This window comes from Elgaria multicarinata, chromosome 18, assembly GCF_023053635.1.
Source record: "Elgaria multicarinata webbii isolate HBS135686 ecotype San Diego chromosome 18, rElgMul1.1.pri, whole genome shotgun sequence".
Classification (NCBI taxonomy): domain Eukaryota; kingdom Metazoa; phylum Chordata; class Lepidosauria; order Squamata; family Anguidae; genus Elgaria; species Elgaria multicarinata.
Window position 1 is genome coordinate 22646322 of NC_086188.1, and position 21174 is coordinate 22667495.

The window sequence follows — 21174 nt, forward strand, 5'->3', positions numbered from 1 at the left end:
TCCATATAAGACAAGAGCCAAGGGAGTGGAGCCAAGCTCAGTTCTGCCTGGATCCACCAAGTGCTCCTAGTATCTGAATTCGCCATTCCCCAGTTCCCCAACAAATAGTGGTTTAGTACACAGCATTGATAATCAACCCTGGGTTGGGATTCATTCCAATTCCTGGATTGTACTAAAGCCGGGGGGAGGGGGGGGGAGAATGGAGATGATTTAAGCAGTCATTTCCTAGCCCTGTAACTCACATGTCCCTATGCAGGTTCACTTCACCATGTGAGAACCATTGCCTTAGGTCAGCGATGCACAACTTTTTGCCCCCCCCCAAAAGGTTTGTTATGACTTTGGGGCCAGGGCCAGGCCCACCCCACCCACCTGCTTATACAAAAGCCTCAGCAAACAGAAATGGGGAAGTTTCCTGTCTGCTGAGATTTAGGGATTGCAAGTGGGTGATAGAGATGATGCCTTCTCTTGTCCTCCAGCTATCTTCATGGAAATTGCTGTGGGGACAGGGGGAGTTTGAGAGAGATGATGAGGTGGATTTGGTGGTGCAGTGGTCAGTTTTGTCTACTGCCTTAGACAAACAGATATGCGAATGGCTGATGTAAGGAGACAAAGCAAGGTAACTGCAATTCAGAAAACAAATTATTTCTCAATATAAAACTATCCAATTTGTCTTATCAAATACAAAATAATATAAGGTGAAGCAAAATTTATTAGCATATTTATACCTTTAAAGTGCTTTGTAGCACCTTCTCAAATTTTTGTAAACTATGTTTTGGGTGTATATGTGCCAAGGTTGGTCCACAAGCAAGGAAAATGGGAGAGGCAGAATTTGGAATGTAGTAGAATCAGTCTAGAGCAGAACTGTTGTAATGCTTTACGGCCCAGTTCATATGCAACATATCTTGGCTTATCAACCTTGTATCCCCACAATCTGCCCCTGCCCTCTTCCCTTCTTGGTGTGCTGCAATTGAAGACATTTTGAGTTAACTGACCATAGTTTCCTGTTGCATCCAAACTGAGAAACAATTTCCCGAAGGGCAGCCATGTTAGTGTTTTGCAGCAAAAACAATCAAGACTGTGGTATGTTAAGGACTAACAAATTTATTATGGCATAAGTTTTCACAGGCTATAATCCACTTCATCAGATCATCACATTAGCATGCTTGGATCTGAAACTAGCTGAAACTGGAAATTATGCTTAATTAACACAGGAAGACTTCAATTATGCTGTGCTATAAGAGCATAAGGAAAGCCCTGCTGAGTAAAACCAATATCCTCTCTTGTCCAGCCAGCATCCTCTTTCCCACAGTGGCTAGCCAGATATCTTTAGAAAGTTCATAAGCAAGACCTGAGCGCATTGCCCCCCCTCTCATCTTCCCCAGCTACTGGTATTCACAGGCAGTAAGTCTGGAGATAGGATAGCCATCATGACTAGAAGCTAGTCCAGCTTTAGCCATCATGAATACATCTAGTCCCTTTTAAAGCCATCTACATTGGTGGCCATTGCCACATCTTGTGGAAGCAAATTCCATAATTTAAGAAAAGAATGGAGGAGAAAAGGGGTGATGCATGCAGGCACAAGGCTTGTGCATAACTTCACTTAATAAACAGATTATTATTACATCCAAACTGGGACAATATCACAGATTCAGCTTCCAGATCTAGAGAGGAAGAGGAGCTATGCAATGTGAATTTCTTGTATGAATAATTTCCAAGAGCATGAAAGATGTTGAAATACTCAAAGATGACAAAACCTCTCCTCTCTTTCAGAATGGTGCTGTTTGCATGACATGACAATCCACAACATGACAGCATGTGGCCAACATTTCAAATATGCAGCCCCCACTTGGGGGTTGTCATGTGCGAACCTGTTGAGTGCGGGTGTTATAGAGTTATGTGAGGGGTAACTCTTGCATAACCCACGCTCACCAATTTCGCATGACACAACAATCCCTGAGCAGGCCTACCCAGATGTTTTTTTAACATGTCCAATTGTTATTTTAATACTGTATCAGTTTAATGCATTTTTAATCTGTTTTATGCATTTTATGGTGATTTTGTATTTAATGTTGTTCCCCGCCTTGATCCAGAGGGAGAGGCGGGTAAGTAATAAATATTCTATTCTATTCTATTCTATATGCAACTTGGCGCCCGTGGGTTAAATAACTCATGACAAGCCATCCGAACCCAGTCAATGTGTGAAGGAGCTACCAAAGACAGCTGGCATTATGTAACAGTAAGAATCAGACCAGCTGTCAAAACGTGCTTTTCCCCACTGCTTGTTAGTCCTCTTTAGTCATCTGTATGAAATATGAGGGACCGGGGGTGGGGGGGATTCTTCATTCCCTACTTCAAAATCTTCCCCTGGACTAAACCAACTATTTAACTTCATAGCCCCTTACACTTTAATAAGTGTGAGGAGGTCCGTCTCCTCTCTTGCCTGTAAGTAGTTCCTGAACTTTTTGCTAACTGGCAGTAGTGGGGGTATGACCAAAAATTACACTGTGTGACTAAGTAGCAAGTGCTTCCACACGAGGCTGTTATGCTGCAATTGCCCTGTTTCAAACATGGAATTTTATGTGTGTGTGTGTGTGTGTGTGTGTGTGTGTGTTCAGACAAGGCTGTCTTCCATTTATAACCCTCCTTCTTCGGTCTTTTTCTTACCACAAAAATCCATTAAGGAGGGAAAGGCAGAACAGCTGCACAGTGTCTTTTCATTAGACGCACTAGGAGTGACCCCATGTGGAAGCACAGAGCAAAAGCCGCACTTCCCTGTCCTGGGACTCTGCAATTAGTTCATGTTTTTAATTCCCAGCACTGATACTTTCCCAGTGCTACACTTCATTGATATGGCTGCTTTGATGCCATATCTCCTAATGGAATGGCTGGAATTTCTGAAAAATACAAAATGATCCCTGCTCATCAATCATCATTGTATAGGCCATTAAACATCTTATCAAAACATTTCTTTTTACCTGGAAAAAAAGGGGAGTGGAGGTGGAACAGATACCAAGTCTCAAGAAAAAACAAAAATTCAAGTATCAAAAAAAGCAATTCTGAGAAAAGTGTGGTTAAGTAGCCAGGGAGACAACCACTGGCATCTGTCTCCAGATCTTTATGTGGTTCTTATGCTTGTATGGCCATCATCTAGTTGGGTTGAGAACTAGTTTCATGTGGTACACTACCCATCTTCTATTATATTCAGTATGCCTGAAGAATTTAACAAGTCTTTCACACTACTATTACTCATTATTTTTGGTCCATATAAAAAGGAGGATTAGCTCATCCCCTCCCATTATCTCACTTTCCCCCATCTCCCTTAGCACAATGAACTTTATATTATATGACATAACGGAGTGTGCTCCCTTTTAATAACTGCTACCCAAAAAGGGTCAAAGGGAAGATAATGGGATTCCCCTTCCTTTAAGATTCCAAGAAAAGCCTGGGGGGGAAAGAGCTCTGATTGTACATAAAGCCTCTAATTATGTAATTAATTTATTAAAAAGAAACGTGGAGAAATCAAGATTTGAATTTTCAAGTAGAGGGTGTTATAGATGAATATGTTCTGCAGTATTCCATTAAAAACTGAAACAATAGCTATTAGAGCCACAGTTTTGATATAACCATTTGCCCTTCACAAGTGGTCCAAGTAGAAATCTCAAAGCTTCCCAAAGATAAAATTAATTCCATAAAAAACCCACAGGAATCGGTTCTTGCACATTCCCCACAAGAACAGTTTTTGCTGCCCATTGCTTCCCTCTGCTGGTAGAAACTCATGGTGCAGCTGCTCTGGCCCAGTTCTTTTCCTGATCTAATGATCAAGAGAGGAAGGAATCTCTTCTTTTTAGCAGCGTCTTCAGTCTGCCATTGCCTGACAAAAAGCAAAGGGACTGAACACTTCACTTCCTCTTGGTAGACAAGGACAGGACAGGAATGTCTGAAGGAGGAATGAGTTTCTCCCAAGCCCAGAATGGAGCAGTTCAGACCAACAGCAAAGTTCCACAAGGCCTTTCACTGACCAGTCAGGTTCCTACACTTCTGTGGAGAACAGGATACTCTGTCTCTTGCTGTCAGGGGTCGGGATAGTCTCTAGTTGCAGGAAGTAAAGAAGAACTTGAACCTGGAAAGTAGAGGAGGAGAAACTGGATCAATGAGAGCTCTTATGCTGGGTGGGTGGAGCCAGTGCAATGGCAGAAGGGACATGATCATGAGCATTGAGTCAATGTGAGGCAACTGTTTTATGTAGAGGTTTTGGGTGCCGTATCCAGGGAACAGAGTGGGAGAGTAAGCCATGACTACCCAGCATAGGCCAGTATGTCGTGCGAACCTGAACAGCTTTCCATGGGTTGGATTAATTTTTTAAACAACCCACAATAACTACCAATGGGTTGTTCTAGGAGTTGTTTTACCCACGATGGGTTGGTGCGTAGTTCAAACCTGGGACAACAATCCATCGTGGGTAGAGGGCACTGGGCAGCGACCTGTTCTGCAAGAGCGGCAGAATCCCCTGCTGCTCTTCATGACCGTGGGCAAGCTGCTTCCACTGCCCCTTTGCCCTTGCCTGGTATTCCAGGGGACACAGTGGCAGAACCTGTCTTTTCTGCCGCCAAGCCCCCACTCTATGATCCTGGCCACAGTCCCCTTGCCAATGGCAGCCCCTCCAGCTGTGCTGAAATGACACTTCGGTGGTGGTGGTGGGGCGTTGGTCCTCCCTCCGTATATCATCACGTATTATTATTATTATTTATTAAATTAATTATTTATTAAATTTATATACCGCCCATAGCCGAAGTTCTCTGGGTGGTTTACAAAAGTTAAAAATAGTGAACATTAAAAAGTATACAAAATTTTAACCCATCAAAAATATACAAACAACAGTATAAAACAACAGTATCCATTTAAACCACAACAGTTCTGGGGTCCATTAAAAAAACCCAACAACTTAGCATATGTTGTTAAATGCTGTTAATCATAGAATCATAGAATAGCAGAGTTGGAAGGGGCCTACAAGGCCATCGAGTCCAACCCCCTGCTCAATGCAGGAATCCACCCTAAAGCATCCCTGACAGATGGTTGTCCAGCTGCCTCTTGAATGCCTCTAGTGTGGGAGAGCCCACAACCTCCCTAGGTAGCTGATTCCATTGTCGCACTGCTCTAACAGTCAGGAAGTTTTTCCTGATGTCCAGCCGGAATCTGGCTTCCTTTAACTTGAGCCCGTTATTCCGTGTCCTGCACTCTGGGAGGATCGAGAAGAGATCCTGGCCCTCCTCTGTGTGACAACCTTTTAAGTATTTGAAGAGTGCTATCATGTCTCCCCTCAATCTTCTCTTCTCCAGGCTAAACATGCCCAGTTCTTTCAGTCTCTCTTCATAGGGCTTTGTTTCTAGACCTCTGATCATCCTGGTTGCCCTCTTCTGAACACGCTCCAGCTTGTCTGCATCCTTCTTGAATTGTGGAGCCCAGAACTGGACGCAATACTCTAGATGAGGCCTAACCAGGGCCAAATAGAGAGGAACCAGTACCTCACGTGATTTGGAAGCTATACTTCTATTAATGCAGCCCAAAATAGCATTTGCCTTTCTTGCAGCCATATCGCACTGTTGGCTCATATTCAGCTTGTGATCTACAACAATTCCAAGATCTTTCTCGTTTGTAGTATTGCTGAGCCAAGTGTCCCCCAAGTGTTAAATGCCTGGGAGAAGAGAAAAGTCTTGACCTGGCGCCGAAAAGATAACAATGTTGGCACCAGGCAAGCCTCATCAGGGAGATCATTCCATAATTGGGGGGCCACCACTGAAAAGGCCCTTCCCTTGTTGTCATCCTCCGAGCTTCCCTCAGAGCGCAGTGTACAGGTAGCTTCATGTCAGGAGAGGTGGTCCGTCAGGTATTGTGGTCCCAAGCCGTCATGTATAATCACCCTGCATAGTAGGCATTCATAGCCTTTCTATTACCATCATCAGCATCGATGGCCCTATTCAGATAACACATTAAGCTATGATGGTTAAGTGTTATGAGTTAAACATGGCTTAGCGTGTTGTGTGAACCATGGCTACATAACCATGGTTTAAACATGCTCACTAACCACTTGCTGCAAAACAGTTAGCAGCTTAACCATAGCTTAGTGTGTTGTCTGAACAGGATGATGATGATTTGGGGGATTTAACTGGAACATGATGTCCCTGGCTGCTGTCAGTTGGTCCGGAATTGCAATAGAGTGACATGAAGAAAAGACAAAAAATATAAATTGGTAAAGGGAGCAGTTACTTTCATATGAAAAGCTGATATGCTTCTTCAAATCCCCATTTGCCCGAGTCCCCAGCAATGGTTTTTAAAATGTTTTTACGATGTTTTTTAGGAAGTTTTTAACAATGTATATTATGTTTTAATTATTATGTATTTTATCATTTATTCTTGTTCCCCGCCTCAATCAAAATGGAGAGGTGGGCAAGAATTATTATTATTATTATTATTTAGCGTGCCCCATATAGCTCCATTTTTTACTCCCTATTACTTTAAGAGAGGTTAAAGGACAAGGAGTCACATAATGGGGCACCCTAAAAAATTGTCACTGGGGACTCGGGCAAGTGGGGATTTATTTATTTATTTATTACATTTCTATACCGCCCAATAGCCAGAGCAGGGCACCCCAAAGTTCAGGGGAAACCCTTGAACCCTGTGGACAACCGTGCTTAAGTCAAGCCTCTCTATTTTGGACAACTGCTGTTGTGCAATATCACAGCCAGAGCAGGGTCGAGGGTAGCAAAGGGCTGGACTATACCGCATCATTTTTACCTGGGACATGACTTCTAGTGACCAGCTATCAGCCATTGCTATAGGCTGGGTTGGATTAGCAGGGATTTTGCTGTCCTTTTCTGATGGTCTGAGCAGCGTTGGTCCAAAAACAGTTGCCAGATTGTGAAGTGACATCTTGTTGATGTTCTCCTTCTCAGCAACTCTGAAGCAGTTTTCAGGGAGGAAAAGAGAGAGAAAGACACAGTTGGAACAGTGTTCTCATCCGCATCGCTTTTTCCAAGGCTTTACTCCTACCAAATCATAGTTTAAGTTTTCATTCTAAAACCAAGGTCTACACTGCTGAAAGGCACTTTTCATGATGACAGCTGTTCTCCTTTGTGGCAGCAGTAGCTGCAAAGGAGATGCAAGAGTATGAATGCTCTTAACCCAAGGTTCTAAGCATGCCAAATTTTCAGTAGAATCTGGCCTGAAATCTGCATTATGGATACTCTCAACTTCACAGAATCATGGAGCTAGAAGGGGCTTTAGAGGCCATCTAGTCTAATCCCCTTCCTCATGCACAATCTGTAAAGCACCTCTAGCATTCCTGACAGACGGCTGCTTAAATACCTATAGCAAAGCAGAGCCCACTACATCCCAAGGCAGTGGGAGTACTGTAGGATAGCTATTACACCCATGATCTAGACACTCTGCTTCTGTTAATGCAGCTGAAGATGGCATTAGATTTTTTTTAACAGCTGCATTGCACTGCTGGCTTATTTCAGGTTGTTATCAAATATTAGATGCTTTGCACATGTACTGCTTCCAAGTCCAATGGGAGAGGTGGGTAAGAAATAATAATAATAATAATAATAATAATAATAATAATAATAATAATAATAATAGTGTCCCCACCTAATAAAGGATTGTGCCTTTGACATGCTGGATTTTACATTTATCTCCGTTGAATTTCACTTTGCTGGTTTCGGAGCATTGTTTTAGCCTGTTAAAGTCATTTTGAATCTTTATTTTGTCTTCTATGATGTTAGCTATAACTCCCAGCTTTCTACCATCCCCAGATTTGATAAGCATTCCTTTACACCCCCCAATATTTGTAAAACATACTGAATAGCACATTGCCTGGGAACAAGCCCTTTGGGGTTCCACTGGAGAGCCTTTCCAGGTTGATGATGCAGAGCCATTCAGTACAGTTCTTCAACCAGCTGTGGATCCACCTAGCAGTAGTATTGTCCAACCCACATTGAACAATTTTGTCAACAAGGATATGGGTGATTTTGTTAAATGCTTTTTCATGACACGTCCATGATTTATCAAAAAAAAAAGGAGATAAGGTTGGACTGACTATTTGGCTCCTTGTAATCAATGCATTTTTTCATGATGTTCACAGCTTCAATGTAAAAAGAAATGTTTTTATTCTTTAAATGTTGTTGGATATTAATTTCAAAACTTTGGGCAAAGATGGGTGGTAGGATGGTTTCCCAATACGCCCATGAATGTTGTATTTACATGGAGAGAAGGGCAGGTATCACAATCCACGATGTGTTCAGAGAGAAATGGGGACAGGATGTGACACCCCAATACTTCTGTGTATAAACTACCACTGCAGTCAAGCCAAGATGGAACACTAATCCCTGTTGACCAAGCTGAAAAGAAGTGATACCTTGAACAGTCTATATTTACCTGTATTCAATTACCAATCCCAATAGTGCTAAGTGCCTAAGAATAGGCTTAGGCTTCACTGTCAGGAGATCTATGATTGGTTCACCCTCTGCAGCAGGTACAGAGATCATGGAAGAGGATCCCACTGGGTCTATGATATGGGAATATGTTAACCCTTTTGCCCTATGGCACTTTCCCAATGAAAATCCTCTGTTACAAGGTAGCTTCTGTGAGCAGTACTGACTCCATTTTGAAACAACCCAAAACCCCACCTACAGACTGAGAGCATTCACAAAAGGCCTGGGTCAAGTAACCATTTCCTGACAGACTTCTTCAAATGCATTCCCCAGAGACAAAGGTAGGGGTAAAACTAAGCAGAATATGAATGCTGGATAGCAAGAGTCATACCTGGTCGTACACATGCTAATGCAGCCCTGTGGCTGAACTCCAGGCTGCATCAAGTACAGCCATCATCCCAAATCACCCTCTTTTGTTCCAATAGCAAGTAGATCTTTAGATAAGATCATACAAAGACCCTCAGGTTTTGGGGGACAGGGAGAAGCTAGCTCCCTCTGTCTCATACCAGAAGCACAGAGCATACTACTCAATCCAGCTTGTGCGAGCAAGCTGACATTGGTGAGTGTATTTTTTCCCCACCTAAGGCCAGGAGTTGCAATGCTCCCCAGTTCCAGTCTACAGGAAAGGGCTGCAGCCCAAGGAAAGGTATATTGCCTTTAAAGATTCCCTCTACTCTTTCCCCTGTTGGCTCTGTGTGTATGTTCTTAAGTCTCAAAAGGTCTATTTTTCAGTCTTGAAACTGCTTCTAAGCCTCTACTTGCTCAGCTAACTTCCCCAAAACTAGCTTGTGCCTTTGTATTTGTTTCAACCTCAATAAATGTGCCATTGTGGCGTTATCCCCTTCAGTGCTGTAAGAATTCTTGAGTAAGAATCTTGAGTAAGAATCGCCTTACTTAGCCACAGACGCTCTATTGCCAATGTCAAAAGATTCCTTATAAGCGGGTGTAAATCTCATTAGAATGTGTACACGGGTCTAATGAGAGCACATCATGTAACACCTCTCTCCCACGTGCTAGTTTCCCTCTGGGGCAAAACATACACACAGATTCCATGCATCATGTCTAATTTAACCTATAGTCTCAATGTGTGGCGCAGAGCAGTAAAGCAGCAGTTTCTGCAGCTGAAACTCTCCCCACGGCCTGAGTTCGATCCCAGCGGAAGCTAGTTTCAGGCAGCTGGCTTGGGTCGACTCAGCCTTCGATCCTCCCAAGGTCGGTAAAATGAATACCCAGCTAGCTGGGGGAAAGGTAATAACGGCTGGGGAAGGCAACGGCAAACCACCCCACTATAAGGCCTGCCAAGAAAACGTCAGCGAAAGCTGGCATCCCTCCAAGAGTCAGTAATGACTCAGTGCTTGCACAAGAGGTTCCTTCTTCAATGCTTATTTCACAGAAGGCTCAACCTGCACATTCTATCAATGAGGGATTACATTTAAATAGACAAGACATCTCAGTTCCCTATATGCAATAAACTGAGCGTTTGCTGAAAATCAGAGGTATATGGATAAAAACCTTGCATCATCATGTGTGCTTCAAAAAGCAAGATGCCAGAACTATGTTGGCCAATTCCTTGGGGAGTAAGTAAGGACATGTTCATTTGGATAATCCAGTTCCTTTTACATGAATTACGGCCCCCAGACTGACCTCCATTTTTTAATTTCTCCAGTGCTAAGGGCTCAGAGATGGTCAATACTGAAAAAGGAAATCAAGCATTACCTTTTCAAATGGTCCAGGAGGAAAAGGAATGTGACTAGGTTGGGTTCTGGAAGAGACAGCAGTAAGTTCAGCATACAGCTTTCCTTTGCAACTGGATCTGAAAGTGCTAGAGGGGACAAGTACAAAGATCAGAAATGCAACAGGAGTTTTACCAAATGTGCAGTTTCACAAGAAATGGAAAGGGGATAACACAATGTTTCATAGAATAGCAGAGTTGGAAGGGGCCCACAAGGCCATCGAGTCCAACATTTTCTTGTAATTTTCATGCCCTGAAGTTACAAGAAAATCCAGAGACAAATGAATCCTCACCACTTCCTATGCAGCCCAGCATAGCTGCCTAACTTCTCTTGGGCAGCTGAATCCTCTCCTAAGCAGAGGTCTGTAGCACCTAAGAGTGTGTGTCTGGGAGCTGAACCTACTTCCAGTTTGGTAGAAGCCCTCTAAAAATCGCTGCAACATGGTACAGTGCAAACCCAGGCCCACGTCACACACTGCAGAGCAAAGCTAGTCAAGTCCTTAAGCCCCAGTTATGAAAAGGGCTAATTCCATGCTAGGGATACTTAAGAAAGGGATTGTAGAATTGTTAAAATCTATTGCACAGCCACACTTGGAATACTGTGTACAATTCTGGTTGCATATCTCAAATAGGATTCCCTAGAACTGGGGAAAGTGCAGAAAAGGACAACAAATGGCAGATGTGGTTCAATGTAAGCAAGTGTAAGGTGATGCATTTTGGGGCAAAAAAAACCAACTTCAAGTATAACCTTATGGGATCTGAGCTGGTGAGGACCGAACAAGAAAGAGTTGTGGACAGCTTGATGAAAATGTCAACCCAGAATGTGGCAGCTGTAAAGAAGGCAAACTCCATGTTAGGCATTGTAAGAAAAGGAATTGAGAAGAAAACTGCCAGTATCATACTGCCTTTATACAAATCTATGGTGCGACCACACTTAGAACTCTGTGTACAGTTCTGCTCACCACACCTAAAAAAAATATAGAGCTAGGAAAAGGGCAACTAAAATGATTAAGGAGCTGGAGCATCTCCCCTATGAGGGACAGTTACAACAGCTGGGATTGTTTACATTGGAAAAAAGGAAGCTATGAGGAGACGTGTACAAAATAACGCATGGTGTGGAGAATGTAGATCGGGAGACTTTTTCTCCCTCTCAAAATATTAGAACCCAGGGTCAACATTAAAAATCAATATACAAAACTTAAAACCATAGAAATGTAAAAATAGACAACATATAAAGACAATATACATTTAAAACAACTTTAAACTCTCAGCGAGGCTTAATGATAGATCTGGGGTCAATTAAAAACTCAACATATACTATTAAATTTGTTGGTCCCTTGTTGACAGCTGGCTGGCCCCTGTGTGAACAGAGTGCTGGACTAGATGGACCCTCGGTCTGATCCAGCCTCAGGGCTCTTCTTATGTTCTTATGTCCTTAATCTTCCCTGAATCCCCCACCATTTAGCTTCATTGGATGGTCCCATGTGAGAAAGGGAGAAAAAAAATCTATCCATACCATGCATCCCCCCTCAAATGTTTGAACCTTTCCTCACAGGGGAATAGCTTCAGCCCTCTGATCCTTTTTTTGTTGTCCTCTTCTGCACTTTCCCCAGTTCTACAATAGCATTTTTATGTGTGGTGACCAAAACTATACAAAATATTCTAAGTGTGGTCGCACCATAGATTTGTATAAAGGCAGTATGATACTGGCAGTTTTATTCTCAATTCCTTTTCTAATTATGCCTAACATGAAGTTTTCCTTCTTTACAGTGGCCGCACACTGGGTGGACATTTTCATCGAGCTGTCTACTCCAAGATCTTTTTCTTGGTCAGTAACCTCCAGCTCAGATCCCATAAGGTTATACTTGAAGTTGGCTTCTTCTTTTTTTGCCTCAATGTGCATCACTTTACACTTGTATACATTGAACCGCATCTGCCATTTGGGCCTCTCTCCCTGCTTGAAGATCCTTTTGGAGCAACTCACAATCCCTTTGTGTTTTAACAGCCTTATATAATTTGGTGTCATCGGCAAACTTGGCCACTTCACTGCTCACTCCTAATTCCAGATCATTTATGAACAAGTTGAAAAGAACTGGTCCCAATATAGATCCCTGTGGGACACCACTATTTACTTCCCTTCATTGGAAGAATATGCCATTTATTCCTACTCTCTACTTTTGTTCTTTAAGCAGTTACTGATCCATAAGAGGACCTCTCTCCTTATTCCATGGCTGCTAAGTTTGCTCAGGAGTCTTTGGCCGGAGACTTTATCAAAAGCCTTTTGGAAGTCCAAGTAAACAATGTCTACCGTGTCTCCTCTGTCTACATGTCTATTGACATTCTCAAAGAACTCTAAAAGATTAGTAATATGGGACTTACTTTTGTGGAAGCCATGTGGATTCTTTTTCAGAAGGACATGTCCTTCTATATTCTTAGTAATTTTGTCTTGAACAATGCTTTTCAACTAATTTACCTGGAACAGACGTTAAACTAACCAGCCTGTAATTTCCAGGATCCCCCCTGGATCCCTTCAGTTTGCTGGCCGACTGTGGGAACCAAAATGCCGGACTGGATGGACTTTTGGGCTGACTGAACATACGTTCAGCTGCTGTGCAGACAGGCTGATAGGAAAATGGACCAGCAAAGTCTGCAAGATCTGTAGAAGTGCAGATTTAAGGCAAGGGGATGCCCTGAAGGCGTTTCTGCCAAACATCTTCAGCTCTATTTCCTCAGATCTGATTAGGCAACTATATGTTCCTTAGCCATCACATCTGGACCAATACCAGTACTCACCAATTCCTTCCGCAAAGTTGGGATAAAGCTCGTCTGTGAAGAGGGGCTCAGGCAGCTCTCTGAAATAGAGCTTTAGTGTCCCTGCAATCGCATTGACATCCATCTCACTCATCATGATGGAGACATCTTTGTTATCTGAAAGAGAGAGACAGCGTATGTACAGGGAGAGAGATATGAGGAGAGCAGAAACCGATGCTCTTGAGCTTTCCTTCTATTAAGATAGCTCAAATCAGACATGATATTCTCCAAATCATGATTTGGAGTCCTAAGCACTACTGATTAACTACATACTCTGAGGACTGTGTACTTTTGGGTGTGCCACATGTTCATTTCTGCTCCCTTGGATTGGGAGAGCGAGTTCCTGCTCCATGTTCAGCTTTTACAGGGGGCAGGCTTCTCAGGAAAGCAAAAGGGATAGAGATCAGCACCATGGAAAGCTCTGAGTGCTGATGGGGCTGAAAGCCAGGAAGGGTTGTCTTTATGTTGCTCCAAAAATGAGCAGATCAAGACTGAACCTTAGGGACCTGGTCTATTTTAGCAGCCTCAAGCTGCAATGATGTAGCAGTGGCTGTGCCATGTGAGTGTCCTCATGGAAGCCTCCTCTGGACATGGGAGCTGATTCCTGGGAACTTTCTAGGGAATTGCGTCCTAGGGAGGTGGAAGCTTTGTGATAACTTTCTGTGACCAGATCTTCTCCCTTAAGTGTTAACTCTCTAGCCTCTTCTTCAGAGGAGAAGGGATTAAGTTCCTGGTCCACAACAATATGCTGCCTTTGAAAGCACATTGAAGCCTCGTCCCTGTTTGGTATTTCGATGTCTGGTTAAAATCTGGCTCTTTAGGAAAGTGCTCTATGTTGGCTGAAGGTGATTAGGTTCCATTTCTGTTTGTGCTGATGTTTTTGTATGCTTTTATGACTGTACTTTAATTGTGGCTGGTTTTTGGTTTGTTTGTTTTTACAAACAGGATGTTTATATTGTTTTAATATAAATAAATATACAACAAAAAAGGGATAGGACACATATTCTTCAAGAAAGAACAGGTTCAGAGGCGGTCAATAAGGTCAGAGGAGGTGAATGGTATGGAAGGCAAATACTATGAGGAACCGAGTATGTTTAGCTTGGAGGAGATTCGTAGGGGACATGATAGTATCTAAAGGGATGGCACAAAGAAGAGGGCAAGGACATGTACATAAGCTACAGGAAGCTAGATTTTGGTTGAACATTAGGACAAACATCTTGAAGGTAAGAGCACTTCATGGTGCTATATAAATAAATAAATAAATAAATAAATAAATAATAATAATAATAATAATAACAACAACAACAACAAAAGAGCCAATTTCTTCAAGGGGTGGTGGTGTTTGCTCTTTAAACAAAGGCTGGACAGGGGGATGCCCTAGCACTGGATTACCTGTGACAAGCCTGGTGTTTGATTAGATGCCCTATGAAGCCCCTCCAACTCTATGATTCTATGACAAGGTCTGGAAAGTAGGAAGGGAACAGGAATTGGAAGCAATTACAGGGGAAGGACTCCCTATACATGGACACACACAAACATCTGGCATCTTCCAGAAATTGGTAAGGAAGAGGAAGTGATGGGCAAATGGATCACTTCCTTTTGCACACGACGTCAGCTGTGACTGGTCCTGGTCACTGCTAGGCGAGATGGAGCACAGGCTTGATTCATTCTTAGTGGAAAGGAAAACCTCAGAAGCAAATACTCACTGATATCAAAAGCAGCTTTTAAAGCCTGGATATCTGTAGCAACACCAGAGACTCGATAGATGCCCACCTCCTCCATGCCACGGCGCTCTATCTCCTCCACGCACTGGCGCACAATGTAAGGCACCTTTGATCGCTCTCTCCTGCAAGAAGTGGTTGGTTTAGTAAAGGCACAGGGCACTTGGAGTGTCAGTCTTTTGTTCTACTTTATTTATTTATTACATTACATTTCTGTACTGCTTAATACCTGAAGCTCTTTGGAGGGTTCACAACAATTAAAAGCCTAAAATACAACACAATAAAATCCAACATAAAAGTTTAAAACTACAGTATAAAATAAAAATAATAACCAAATAAAACCTAGCAGCAGTACAAAGATTTAAAATACAATAACAGATTTAAAACAACAAAAACAAATACTTAAAATTCCTGGGAAAATAAAGAGGTTTTCACCTGGTGTCAAAAAGAGTACAATGTAAGCACCAGGTGAGCTTCTCTGGGAAGTTCATTCCACAACCTAGATGCCACAACAGAAAAGCCCCGCTTCTTAGTCCCCCACCTCACTGCCTTTGGAAGGGGCTCTCGGAGAAGGACCACTGAAGACAACCGTAGGGTCCAGGCAGGAATATATGTGGGAGATTTTCCTTCAGGTAACCTGAGCCCAAGCCATTTAGGGCTTTGAATGTTAATATTAGCGCTCTTGAGTTGGGACTGGCAGCCAGTGCAGATGGAAAAGGACTGGCATAATATGAACATAGACTAGCCTTTTCCAGCAGGCCTACTCAGATGAATGTGAAACCAAGAAGTTTTTAGATCTGTTGATTTGTTGTACTAATGTTGTTCCCTGCCTTGATCCAAAGGGAGAGGCGGTAAGAATTATTATTATTATTAATAATAATATTATTTATTATTAATATTATTATTATTATTATTATTATTATTATTATTATTATTATTATTATTATTATTATTATTATTATGGCCAGTCTCTATTAACAATCTCCCTGCCCTATTTTGGACCAGCTGAAGTTTCCAGACCATTTTCTAAGGCAGCTCCATGTATAACACATTACAGTAATCCAGACATGAAGTTACACTGTCCAGATAAGGATGTAGTTGGTGTATCAGCCTAAACTGATAGTGGCACATGTGCTCTGTGCCACTGAGTCCACCTGTGTCTGTAGTAATAATGCAGGATCCAAAAGCAACCCCACACTACAAACCTGATGGTTTATGGGGAATGCAACCCTCTCCAAAACAGGTTGAACATCACTTAGCCAGGCAGATGAACCACCCACTAACAGTGCCTCCATCTTGTCTGGATTGAGTCTCAATTTATTGGCCCTCCTCCAGTCCATTACTGCACCCAGACACTGGTTCAGAAGGCCCACTGCCTTTCCTAGATTTGATGAAAAAGAGAGATAGAGCTGGGTGTCAGCCACATATTGGTAACACCTCAGCCCACACCTCTGGATAAACTCCCCCATCAGTTTCATGTAGATGTTGAACAGCATGGGGGATAAAATAGAGCCCTGTGGCACCCCAAGGGACAGAGCAATAATCCCCCAGCACCACCTCCTAGAATTGGCCATCCAAGTAGGAGGAGAACCACTGCAGAACTATGACACTCCCTTATTACCCGCAATATTTGTGGAACATTCCATCTCAAGGGTATTTTCAGGGGAGGGTGATGCCCAAAACACTGGCTGCTGTAACCTTCTGTCCAGTGTAAATGAGTTGAGAGAGAATCTAATTTCACTGATAAAAGTGATTTCATTCTGCACCAGATTCTTTAACTTCTAAACTTTGCATTTTAGACTTCAATTTGGCAAAAGCTTTTCAAATGCCATCAACTTCCTATTAACTCCATATTGTCTTACCAACTGTCCTAGAAACTGCAATTATTTGGCAATATTGAAATGGATTTAATATTCTTTCCTATATTCACAAATGTCACTGTGCTGGTGATTCTCCATTTATTTTTTAAGAATCAGCTTCCCAAACCTGGAAATTCCTGATTAATCTTATCTTAAATGTTTAAATGAATTTAAATACTCTTAAAGAAGAAAAGAAAATGATGAGGTTATTATCTTCTTCATCATCATCTAACAGATATCTTCATTCTCCAGAGAGGCTTGAAAGTGGTTTAAGACAGGATTCACTTCCTGTGGTATAAAAATAATTTTTCATTCGTCCATCTGCCACTTCTGGTCAAACAGGTTTAAGCAGGTTTTCAAAACAATACAAAACAAGCTGCAAACCTTGTTTGACCAGAGGCAACAAGTGCGTGAATATGCACACCACAATCACCAATTCCTCTTTCAAATTGCCCTTAGCTCTATAGACATTTATGCACTAATCATGTGGACACCATTTTGAAGCACTTGCCAGCCTCTGACATGCTGTGCTACTTGAAAGAACGTTTATGGGTGTGTGGAGAAATAACAGGGCCAAAACTGACACCCATATCCTCCCACTTCAACACCCTTTCTTAAGTTCCACACATTCCTAGTCACCTCTATTCATACAGGGCTATCAAAAACTACCTATGTAGCTAAAGTATTCATTTGATTCCAGAGAATCACTCTTTTATGTCCTCTTTTAAAGAAAAAAGCTAGTATTTTGGAAAACAAAATTCTCATTCAGCTTCTCAATCAATGTGTGCTATTTATTTATGCATTCATTCATTGTCTATACTGCCCAATAGCCGAAACTCTCTGGGCAATTCACAAAAAAATACACATCACAATACAAAAATAACTATGTTTCTTCCCAATGAATAATAATTTCCTTCCATATCCTCCAACACCAATAAACACTGGGCAAATGAGTCATGCTAAAAGATCAGGAGTTAAAACTAATGCAGCAGAGTCAAGATGGTGTGAACATTTCTGAGCATGGAAGAAAACAGCTGCAGCCTGGAAAATCCCAGGATGAGTCATGTCAACAGACCAGGGAGAGTCCAAGATCTGGTTCTGGTGAACAGCAGAGCACATAATGCTCAAAGTAAACAAACAGGTTCCAAGCAAAAGAAGGTGGACATAGTTACATTGTTCTCCTTGAAGGTGATGCAACTAGCAAAATAAGCTATTCACAAGAAAGCAGTCAAGCAATACATGGCACAAGGAAAAGGTACCTGCTTTGAGACAAAACCGTGAAAGTAAAAAAAAAGGGTGGAATGACTCACTTGGTGACAACCGCGATCTTTACTCCAAACACTCCTGTCTGCTTGCGAGAGGGCACCCTCTTTAAGCTGAATTCCCTGCTTGTGAACTTCACAGACAGTTTCACTTCAACCTTGGAGAAAAGGAGCTGCACAGTTAAGTCTTTCCAACTTCAGCAATTCTCATGTTTGATTTTCCCTTTGCAAACCATTCAGAAAATGAGTTTGCACAGCATGTTAACCCACTCTCAGGGGTTGAGTGTGATTTGTTTTCTGAACGGGTTAGCGTATTGACTGAACCCAGGACATTTTTTGCAGGGTGCAAAAAACCCATGGTTCATTATTGGGTTGTTCAGGGTGGTTAACAAGCCACAATGCATCATTAACAAGCCACCCTGCAGAAAATGTCCTGTGTTCCGACAATACACTAACCCATAGTTCAACAAACAACCCACACAGTTCAACAGCAACCCACACTCGACCACTGATTGTGGGTTAGCTTGTTGTTGTATGAACAATACTAAAGAGTTCCATGGACAGACTGCTGGCATGAATGCAGATGACCTGGGTCTAAGCCCCTGCTCTGCTCTGAATTACATGGCCAATGTGGGTTAGTTTCCTTCACCCAAACTGCCTTCCCTGAACTAGGAAGGGAAAGAAAGCTCAACAGAATAATGAATATCATTCACCATTCTCAATGCCATACCATAGCAGTGTCAAATCATTACAGAGTCCTCTGACATTTTAAAACAGTAAGTGCCAAAAGGTAATAGAAAGAGCAAAACTAGTGGGAAGAAAAACAAAGACTAATATAAATTGAACAGAAGGGAAAAAATGTCCCGAACCCAACCATCCCCATCCCCGCCACATTTATAGTTTTAGGCCTTATACTTGCAAATTTTTGTTTCTTGAATTTACACTGAAAACAGTGCTGTTTCAGCAAGAATTCATAAAGTATAGTCTCTAATTTATTAATTAAATTTATACCTAATCTTTCCACCAAAAATGGCAACCAAGGCGGCTAACTAATATGCCTTACTTTGAGCTATGTTTACCACTGCTTTTGACTAATTTCTGATGCCTTATTTATGTTTTGTTTTAATGTGTTGTTTATTATTTGTTGTTTCATAATAAAAAGTTTGTATTGGGGGATTCCTGTTCCATCCCATGGCCACTAAGCTGTGGGGTGCCACAGGGCTCTATTCTATCTGCCTTGCCGTTTAATATCTATATGAAGCTGCTGGGTGGGGTCATTAGGGGTTCTGGGGTTGGGTGCCATCAGTATGCTGATGATACTCAGCTCTATTTCTCCTTGTCATTGGAGTCAGCTGGGGCAGTGAAGATGCTGGACCAGTGCCTGGAGACTGTAATGAGCTGGATGAGGGTTAATAAACTGAAGCTGAATCCTGTTAAGACGGAAGCTCTGTGGGTTAGTGGTTCCCGAGTCTGGGAATTGAGTGAGCAACCTGTCCTGGATGGGGTTGCACTTCCTCTGAGGGAGCAGATGTGTAGCTTGGGAGTGCTCCTAGACCCATCCTTGTCACTGGAGGCCCAGGTGGACTCCAAGGCCAGGAGTACTTGGGGTCAGCTTTGGCTGATCCACCAGCTACGGCCTTTCCTGGACAGGGATAACCTAGCCACAGTAGTGTACGCACTGGTAACTTCCCAATTAGACTACTGAATGTCCTCTTACTTGGGGCTGCCCTTGAAGACAACTCAGAAGTTAGAGCTACTGCTAAATGGAGCAGCTAGACTGCTGACATGTACATCCGACAAAGACCATATAACACCGGTCTTAAAGGAATTACACTGGCTGCTTATACGCTTCCAGTCGGAATTCAAGGTATTGGTAAAAGGATTTAACGCCCTAAATGGCTTGGGACCTTGATACTTGTGGGAGTGCCTCTCCTTATATATGTCTGCCTGAGAGTTGAGATCTGTTGGAGGAACCCTTCTCTGCATCCCACCAACATGTGACATACACTATGGTGGGACATGGGAAAGGGCTTTCTCTGTGGTGGCTGTGGAATGCCAGGTTGGACCCAGCGCTGGCCTCACTTTGACACCAAATTATGTCATGATTAATGGTTTGATTTGTTTTTAGCTGTGTATATTGTTTTATATTGTTTGTATGATTTTATCTGTACTGTACCCTGAGATCCCAGTGATACAAATGTAATAATAACAATAATAATGATTATGATATTGTCTGAGGAAAGAATCTGTTGCATTAGATGAAATTAGATGAAATTAAGACATTTAACACCACAATAAGCAATTAGTTGTACCTGAGGGCCAAAGACAATTCTATATATTAGATTTTATTGTCATTGGCTGCCTTGCAGATTTTTGTAAAAAAATGGAAGGGTGAGATATAAAATGGTGATTGGAGCTCTTTAAATGAAGAGAACCTGGTGGATCAGATGCCTATATAATGAGGATGCCCATGTTTTGATTGTGGCCAGGAGTGTGTTTGTACAGCTGAGGTGAATGCACCAACTGCACTTATTTCTAGAGCTGTCTGATCTGGGCAGTCACACATGCCTTAGTTACATCCAGTCTGGACTACCGCAATGTGGTCTTCACAGGGCTGCCTTCGAAAACTGTTCAGGAACTAATTGGTCCACAATGTTGCAGCCAGACTGTTGACCAGGGCTAGTTAAAGGAACCACAGGACTCCCTTCTTACAACAGCTTCACCAGCGGCTGGTCTGTTTCCAGGCAGAATTCAAAGTGCTGATTATGACTTATAAAGCCCTATGAGGACTGGGGAGGCCATATGAGCCTACCCAGTCCTTAAGGTCTTCTGGAGAGGCCCTTCTTTTGAAAGCACCACATTCAAGGGTGTGTTTGGTGGCAAGGGGAAAGAGGGCCTTCTTGGTGGCTGTTCCCTGGCTGTGGAACTCCCTGCCCAGGTTGGCGAGGGTGTCTCCCTCTCTGCTGTCCTTCCACTGACAGGCAAAGACTGCTCTATTCAAGCGGGCCTTTGGTGTTTAAGTGGGCTGGTTGAGCTGGATGCCGTTTTTACTCCGTTGTTGTATTTTTAGTTGTGTTTTACTATATTTACTTATTGGTTTTATCAAGTTTTATTAGTGCCTTGAGTGCCATTTTTTGGTTAAAAGGCAGGTTACAAGTGAAATAAGTAAATAACTAATAAAGAGGCATAAGGAAAAAAACAATGAATATAAGTTTGCATGGGTATCAAGGTGGCTATGGGGTTCTGTTGCCATGCATATTCTGCGTGCTTCCTGGTCCTCTGCAATGCAACACGATTGCG

The 21174-nt window shown here is 42.4% G+C and overlaps 1 protein-coding gene across 1 annotated transcript in view; it reads right to left on the reverse strand.

Annotated features, from left to right (window-relative positions):
• Window positions 1-216: 216 nt before the first annotated feature.
• BCR (BCR activator of RhoGEF and GTPase) overlaps window positions 217-21174 on the reverse strand; it is a 139798-nt gene continuing 118840 nt past the window's right edge. Inside the window, exons 18-23 of the mRNA XM_063144376.1 lie at window positions 17923-18032; window positions 14739-14878; window positions 13015-13149; window positions 10206-10311; window positions 6793-6955; window positions 217-4120 (exon numbers count right to left, since the gene is read on the reverse strand). Of these exons, the coding sequence (XP_063000446.1) occupies window positions 4031-4120; window positions 6793-6955; window positions 10206-10311; window positions 13015-13149; window positions 14739-14878; window positions 17923-18032 (744 nt within the window). The 3' untranslated portion in view covers window positions 217-4030. The remainder of the gene's footprint in view (window positions 4121-6792; window positions 6956-10205; window positions 10312-13014; window positions 13150-14738; window positions 14879-17922; window positions 18033-21174) is intronic.